We start from the raw sequence: 7,979 nt of genomic DNA, 5'->3' as shown, positions 1-7,979 counted from the left end.
GTAGCATTTTGGTTGCCACGATGTTAAATCCAGTTATCCAAGTTGATGCATTCAGTCTGTATAAAAGCAACGAGCAAAGCGTAGGCATCACATAGTTACATCATAAAAAGATGAATTGCTTTTCTGGATTCCATCAATGATTCTGAATACATTTGCTTTCCTTTTCTTGATCTTTTCTATCTCCTCTATTCGTCCTCTTGTAATAATTTTAATTATTTGTTCAGCCCCCCCCCCGGGGGGGACTTTAGAGCACACGACTCTCCAGTATTTAACCACAGAAATTACTGAAAATAAGCTTTATTACGTCAAGTAATAAATACATACAAAGAGGCAAGGTTGCAGTTTAAATCCAGGGAAGGGGGAATTGTTAGTATGAGGCTGAATTGGCTGTTTTCGGCTTGTGGAAAACTCATGCAAAGAAAGGGACATTTTGGAGGATGCCATTTATGGTTTGAGATGATTATGGTGTTTGAAGGGCAGATGGCAGGGAATTTTATAACTCCCCCGGCTTAAAAACAATTCCTGAAATGGTTGGGCTGAGAGGCAAGTTAATTTGGGGTGATTAAGGCAATTTCTTTTTCCCAAAGAGGCTAACCCTGCACATCCTAAATATTTACCTTGATGCATTGTAAAGAATTCTGGTTTTTTGTTTCGTTTCATGGATGCCCACAGCTCATCCACACAATGGCATGGTTCTGTCCTCCCAGGCACGCAAAACTATTTGATGCATTGTATAGAAAAACGTCAGTAACGCAGGGGGATTTCTAATAGGGAAATCTGTCCAGCTTTATTTCAGCGAGGGACCTCTGGAAAGCTGCCGAGGATCCCTCCACCGGCCCTGAATGCAGACTGGAAAACGATCTTAAGAAGACGCGAGTTTGGAGAGCAACCGCAGAAGTTGAGAGGAGAGGTTGGGTGCAGATGATGTCTTAAACAGGAAAGAGGCAAAGCCTGTTCCGGATTAGGAGCAGAATTTGGGTGGAGAAAGGAAAAAAAAAACCAACAATTTCCATTCATCCGAGGGGTGGCTTTGCATGGATCGATCCAGGCTGGCTGCCTGCTGGGTCAAAATTCGTTTGTGAGATGACTGAAAGAAACCTCTGAACAGGAGCAGGAATTCAACCGGACATGCAGATCCATTCTTGAAAAGGACAATATCCAAAACTAGGAAGAAGACACACCGCATTGCCAGTTTGAAGGGTGGCTCTGCATGTTTCCAGAGGGAAAGGGGGTCTCTTGGAGGCAAGGACCGAAGGGGGAGGGGGGGGGAAGCCGGATCTTAGGATCTTGCATTTCTCTCAGTCTCTGCTAAACATTCCCGTACCAGTCCTCTGGCGTGGATGATACCTGTAAAAATAAGATAAAATATGGTCTCTCTCTTTTTTTTTTTTTAGGAAAATGCCTTTTTTTCTTCAGGCGAGGAACTAACTGCCTACTGGGGAAAGAACATTACTGGGAGCCAGAATTCCAAAGTAAATCATATTTAACTGCAAAGCCTTTAGGTGCAAACTTCGCTGTAGCCTTTACAGGTAGAGTCCTCAATTTGCAACACCTTCGTTTAGTGACCGTTCAAAATTAACAACAGCCCTGAAAAAAAAGCAACTTTATGACCATTTTTTTTTACATTTAACGACCTTTGCAGCATCCCCAGGATCAGGGGATCAAAATCCAGATGCTGGGCAACTTGACTCGTACATATGACTGTGGCCGCCTCCCCGAGGTCGGGTGATTCCCCCTTTTACGACCTGGCGAGCAAAGTCAACGAGGAAGCCGGATTCGCTGAACAACTGGAGTCACGTGATTCACTTAACAACGGTGGAAAGAAAGGTCGTAAAAGGGGGCAAAACTCACTTAACAACAGAAAGGCTGGGCTCAGTTGTGTTTGTAAGTCAAGGCCTATCTGCATTCGAGCCTCCACTTTTATGGAATGAATCTATATTTGTGTAAAATAGGGCATCTGTTTGGGGGGTGATCCCTAGGAAACAGCCTGCCCTTTTGCACCTGGTCAGGGTGGGTCAGCTGAGCCCACAACGGCCTCCTTTGTGGTTCCCAGGAAATGATACTTGGATTTAATTGGTTTCGGCCTACGAGGGTGGGTGAACCCTGAAGCTTGTCACCATGGCAATGGGCGAGCTGGAAGCAACCAGACCAAGTTACTTTGTCGGTTTGTTAGAGAAACGTGGTGGGACTGACCCTTGGCTGTGTTAATTCTGGCCGATCCGCTCCAAATAGTAGCCTGGCCTCTTTCCATCCGCTCTACCCATTGCAAATCCAGAACTGGAGATTGTCAGCCTGCTTAAACACCTGCCCGTTGCTGGGGAATCACCCCGAGGACTAGAAACGGGGGCGATTTAAAAGATTGAAAGCAAGGCTGTCCCAATTTACCTCGTTTTAGCCTTTCCATGGCACTTTTACTTCCGGCATAGGTCGGTCTAATTTCTTTTCCTAATTCTTCGATGATGGTCAGCAGTTCTGCGTATTTGCTTTGAGGGACTTGATTGCTGCCAGTGATCTGCAGGCAGAAAAGAAAAAAAAAACTGAATTAAGTCACAAAGGAATCCAAAAAGGCAAGGTTTACAAATCAGCAGAACAATACAGATAGCCTCCGACTTATAACGGTCCGTTTAGCGACCGTTTCAAGTTGCAACGACCCTGAAAAAAAGGGATGACCATTTTTTACACTTAGGACCGTTATACAGCATCCCTGTGGTCAGGGGATCAAAATTCAGATGTTCGGCAACTGACTCATATTTACGACGGCTGCAGGGTCCTGGGGTCACATGACCCCCTTGCAATCTTTTAACAAGCCAATGGGGAAGCCTGATTCTCTTAACAACCGTGTTACTAACTTAATGACTGCAGTTATTTCTTCTGCTTTTGCAGAATCTCACAGCATCCTCATTAATTTCAACCATCTCCATGGCCTAAACGAAAGCAGGATGGACCACTGAACGGTCCACGTGTCCGTTAAAGTTAAAATGAAATCACAATTTTTACCTGCCCTCCTTGCGTGTAGCCCAGAGAGGGGGGTCCATAGTCATTAATCAGGTGTCGGTACTGCCCCGAGCCAGCCATGCTAGTAGAAGGGGAATGAGCTGTGGAGAGAAACAAATGCAGTGGGTGATTGGATCCCCAAAGAATGGAAAAATATAGATAAATATCCAAGAAAATGCATTGTCTATTGCTCTGTGGTTTAACAGCATGATCGACTGCTTAATAGCCACACAAAATTGCAGTCTTCAAGGGTTGTCATTTTCATCTTGAAAAAGAAAACTTTTTTTCCCCTTCTCCCCCAGCTGTGAAAGATTAAAAATTGGCTATTTTTATTCTTGTAATGCCGGTATTATTTGCAAGCTCAGGAGTCGCCGCTAGTAGGTGGGCAGCACCAGAAATCCTAAATATTCCCCCCCCCCATGCAAAACAGTAACAGGATCACGAGGGGCTTCAAAATAATCTTAATTTAGACACCCCAGTTCTACGTCTCGGCAACAGGGGATGAAACTCAGGTGCAGGAGAACATCAGGTTCCAGCATTGCAGCAAATATATACATTTCCTTCTTTTTTGATGGGTGGGTGTCCCCCAGAATATATTTACACTAAAGTTAGCCACTGAATGCATCAACTTACTTCATAAAGCCTCTGCACAGCTTGTTCAATACAGACTCATGTCCAAAATGCACCCAGGATGATTTATAGCACGTGCAAAGCGGTCCCAAAATATAAGGGAGAGGGGGAGACGTGAAACCAGGCAACTTGGCCATTAAAAAAAAAAACAAAAACGGGTCTGGCACAGCTGGCAAGCCAATGCGGGTGACAAGTGGTGCGGATCGGGGGCCAGGGCGTTGGAAAGGTTGGGGATTATGGATCCACTCCGAAGCCCAGCTTCGCCTGGCTGCCTCGTCCGGGTTGGATGAGCCCTCTACGAGCCCCCTCTCGGCCAAGAAACGGCTCCGTATCTCAAGGCTGTGCTCCCCCTTTCCAATCCCCCCCAAACCGACGATTCGGGGTCCCTTTACCTGCTCCTTGGCCCTCAAACACGTAGTAGGACATAGCCTCCGGCAGCCCAAGCCTCCTCTGCCGGCAGCAGGCCCCCAGGAACAAAAGGAGGGGGGGATCGGACTTGGCTGCGCCACCGCCCCCCCAACGCAATGCAGATGGCCGCCTTTTGCAGCCGTGCCAGCTTCGCCCAGCTGGAGGGTGAGGGTGGGTGGTGGAAGGGAAGCCACACAATGCCAGGCTGACTTGGAAATGGAAAGCCTTCGCCAAGGGATCTCCAGGGCTCATCTAGCCGAGCCCAGATGCTGGGAGGGGGAAGCATGGCAGAGAGCTGCAAAGAGGTCCGGGGCAGTGGATCAACCGATTTGGCTGCAGGGATCTCTCCCGCTTCTGGATGGGGTCCGTTCAGGAGGGCCCAGAACCAGCATAGGCTAGCCCAGTCCAGTCTGGGCTCAGAAGCCGGCTGTTTGGGAAGAAATAGGAGAATACAAAGCCCATCGGTGCCAGAGTCCCTGCCTGGCACCTGGCCGCAGGGACGGGCGATGCCAGCTCAAACATTGGATGCATTCAGCTTCAGCCTCCTTTGTCTGCCCGGCTGGCCTTGAGCCAGGGTGCCAGAGTGTGCCCCGTTCACAAAGCAGGCAGAGAAGCTACGATGGAGATGGGGGGCACTTCAATGTCCCTCTTCCCACCCTTTGAAAAACACCCTGCAGAAGGAACAATAGCCCTTTAAAAATGAGAGTAAGAATACGAATAAAAAGAATAAGAAGAATAGGAATAGAAATATAGTAGGTCCTTGGTTAGGATTTGAACTGTTAAGTTTTTACTCGTCCCAGACTGTGAATTCAGTCCCAGACTGAAGATTAAATCAATAATAATAATAATAATAATAATAGTACCGAAAAGACTGCCTAGATGCATAGAAATTTTGAACATTAGACCTGAATATCCTGATTTTGCAAAAAAAACACCCTACTCAGAACAGCCTATATACTCAGACGCTACCTTAATAGACATTTTGGTCCTCAGTAAGGACTTGAACTGTTTTTATCAGTCCCAGACAGTGAATCCAATTAAAGATTAACAATAATAATAATAATGAATAATAATAGGAAGGAATAAGAATAATAAGAAAGCAGCTCGGTTTAAATTGGAATCAACCCAAGCATTCGAAGGAAGATCCTTCTAGATTTTTTTTTCTCTTTTCCTTTTTTTTGCTTTGCATTGGGGATGATCCTCACGTCTTGGAAAGGAAGCGGACTGGATTTCAGAAGCAGCCTGAGTCATCCTTTCGATGTGGCAGATGGCTGGCTCAACCTTCCTCCCGCTTCGAAGCCCATCCAAAACGTCCGTCACACACACACACACACACACACACACACACACACACACACACATCAAAAAGGCAGGACAAAAGGGAATCTTTTGGGAGCGGGAGAACTCAGCATTCCTGGGCCAGATGTGAAGGAACAGCTGCAGACTCAGAAATCTAAGTCTCCGCTGACTTTGACTCTTTTAAAGTCCCCCAGGCTCCAGCCTTCATTTTTATTTTTAGCTGAATTTCTTCGGGGTCATCCAATTTTGTTTCCCCCAGGTGTTGAGGGTGCCTTTGAAATTCCCCACCCATAAAACACAAGGGAGCTGACTGCAAGGATCTCGAGCATCCTTGAAATCCAAAAATCTGGAATAAATCTGTCAAGAGAGCTGTTTTTTGGGGAAGATGGCCATAAGCCTGGGGGCAGAGCCACAGGCATTGATTTTCAGTAGGCCTTTGCAAGCTATTGGTCTGAAAAGGCACCGAGGATGCTGGTTTAGACATTAAGCAAGCCATTAATTGGCTTAACCATAGTTCACTGAAAAAAGATCACAGCTGGCTGGGTGCACAGAACATCCCGCTGGGTGCTGGCTGGGGAATTGTGGGAGTTGAAGTACAAACATTTTAAAGCTGCTAGGTTTGGGGGGAAAAAAACGATTTAGCCTATGTTATGAACCAAGATGCTACCCATTAACCAACTTAGCCAAACCTAAGTTAGAAACCAAACTTTAGAAGAAAACCTGAGCAATTTTAGAAAAGGATTTTTACAAGCCCTATTTTTAAACATCTCTCTCTTCAAACTCTCCCCTGCAAAGTTAACCCCTCCTAACAACCAGAGTCTTACAACAAGAAACTTTAACTCAGACTTCTTACCATTATTCAGAGACTGACTACAATACCTGTTCAATTCTTGGTATAGTCGAGAGATAGACAGAGGATATAGAGATATTGATAGATATTGACAGATAATAAATAGATAGACATACAGAAGAGAGAGAAGAGAGAAAGAGAGAAGTATGAGAGGCAGAAGAGATGAATAGATGATAGAAAGATAGAAGAGAGAGAAATAGAAAGAGGAGAGAGAGAGAAGTAAATAATACATTGACTAATGGGTAATTGATAGACTAGCTAGTTAGCTAAATCCTATTAGAACAGGGCTTCTCTAGGCATCCTGTCTCTATCTCTATATGACATAGAGTATTGGAGACAGATAAGGACTACAACACCCAGAATCCCTGCCAGGCATTGAAAGTGCAGTCCCCCAACTTATCTAGGGGAGATACCCAATACATCTTGGTTAGGATCATGGGTCAGGGGAGGAGGAGGAGGAGTTAAAGGGGGGGGGGAACAGAAAAGCGTAGTAAAAGTAAAAAGTTTTGTAGAGGGATGGGTAACATCAGGGGCGGGGACGGATGAAAGGGAAACCTTGTTAGATTCCTATGGAGAAAACTTCCCAGGCAGGATCACCACTCTCCAGCTGTTTAAAAGGGGGGGCAGCCCCCTCCTCACTCCGAAATCCCCCCCAGCCAAACCCCCTCCAGCCTCCCTTTTGGGGAGAAAGACGCCCCGCGCCCCGCTTCTGGCCTGAACAGAGCCCAGCGCCGGGTCTCTGAGCATGTGCAGAGTCGGGTTGGGGGCCGAGGGTCCCTTGCTCTGCCCGCCCCACTCCTCCTCCTCCTCCTCCTCCTCCAGCCTCTCCCTGGCCTTCCCCACCCCCCACCCTGCCTTGTGCCCGGCAGGGGCGAGGCCAGGCCAGGCCAGGCTCCCCCCGCCCTCCATCCCGATGCCGGGAGGGGGGCGGCGACCGGACCCCCCCAATATCCTCCCCCCGGCGCCCCCGCCTCGCCGGAGAAGCGGCTCTGCGCGCCATCCAAAGTTTGCAAGCGCACAAAGGCGGCGCGGGGTCCGCGGCAGCCCCCCGGCCTTCCCCGTTCTCCCTTTGGGGAGGGGTCTCCGGGCCCTGCCCCGCCTCACCTGGCCCCAGGGGCTTGAAGGACATGCGGGCGCCGGGAGGCTCCGGGGCCGGCACGCCCGGCGAGGTCCGCGCCACCTTCGCTAGCCGAGGAGGAGGAGGCTAGTGGGGGGAGAGCCGGCCCTGGGAGCCTCCGGCCCCGCCGCAGCCGCCCATCCCTCCGCTGCTCTCGCCTGCCCCGCCGCGCTCCCGGCTCGGCCATGCGGGGGGGAGGGCAGGAGGAGGAGGAGGAGGGAGGGGGCGGGGAAGAGGAGGAAGGAGGAGAGAGGAAAAGGAGGCAGGAGGGAGGGGCGGGGAAGACGAGGAAGGGAGGAGGGGGCAGGGAGGAGGAGGAGGAGGAGGAAAAGTTTCCCGGCATTTTTTCCAGGAGTGGGAGGGAAGTCTTCCTCCCCGGTTGAGAAGGGGGCTGGCAGGAGAAGGGTCTGGTGCCTGCTTTTTAGGGGGCGCATCTCGTTTCCCCTTCCGCTATGCGAAACCTTTCCTTTTCTCCTTCCTTTTCTTCTTTCTCCTCCTGCCTGGTCTGTTTCCTTCTTGAACTCCTTCACAGTGGCTTCTTTCTCCTTCCTTCCTTTTTTCTTTGTTTTTTTCCTTTTCTTCCTAATCTTTCTTGTTGCAAAGGGAAGGATACCTCTCAGTTGGGCTGCCTGGCGCCAGTTCCAAAAATGCAGAAGCAGCCAGGTTGAAAATCCCAGTCTT

General features: G+C 48.8%; 1 protein-coding gene across 2 annotated transcripts; it reads right to left on the bottom strand.

Annotated features, from left to right (window-relative positions):
• Window positions 1-281: 281 nt before the first annotated feature.
• CDK2AP1 (cyclin dependent kinase 2 associated protein 1) lies at window positions 282-7,515 on the bottom strand. 2 transcript variants are annotated; one of them, XM_039362721.1, is made up of 4 exons: window positions 7,286-7,515; window positions 2,998-3,095; window positions 2,386-2,512; window positions 282-1,347 (listed from the first exon to the last, which is right to left on the bottom strand). In XM_039362721.1, the coding sequence occupies exons 1-4, from the start codon at window positions 7,308-7,310 to the stop codon at window positions 1,280-1,282; spliced, it is 318 nt and encodes a 105-aa protein (XP_039218655.1). In that variant the 5' UTR covers window positions 7,311-7,515; the 3' UTR covers window positions 282-1,279. The 2 variants fall into 2 exon arrangements, with proteins under 2 accessions (XP_039218655.1, XP_039218653.1); XM_039362719.1 differs by lacking the exon at window positions 7,286-7,515 and adding an exon at window positions 4,017-5,258.
• Window positions 7,516-7,979: the final 464 nt, after the last annotated feature.

The sequence above is a fragment of the Crotalus tigris genome, unplaced genomic scaffold (assembly GCF_016545835.1).
Source record: "Crotalus tigris isolate CLP2741 ecotype Arizona unplaced genomic scaffold, ASM1654583v1 scf7180000019478.12717781048:2074007, whole genome shotgun sequence".
Taxonomy (NCBI): domain Eukaryota; kingdom Metazoa; phylum Chordata; class Lepidosauria; order Squamata; family Viperidae; genus Crotalus; species Crotalus tigris.
Note: the sequence above shows the minus strand (reverse complement) of the source record. Positions and strands in the feature narration are given on the sequence as shown.

Excerpts from the sequence above, each read along its gene's own strand:
- CDK2AP1 (XM_039362719.1), bottom strand. The coding sequence starts at position 4,284 with ATGAGCCCTGGAGATCCCTTGGCGAAGGCTTTCCATTTCCAAGTCAGC. Across the intron at positions 2,513-2,997 it reads GCTACACGCAAGGAGGGCAG|ATCACTGGCAGCAATCAAGT; the intron begins GTAAAAATTGTG and ends TTCTGCCTGCAG. Across the intron at positions 1,348-2,385 it reads CATGGAAAGGCTAAAACGAG|GTATCATCCACGCCAGAGGA; the intron begins GTAAATTGGGAC and ends TTATTTTTACAG.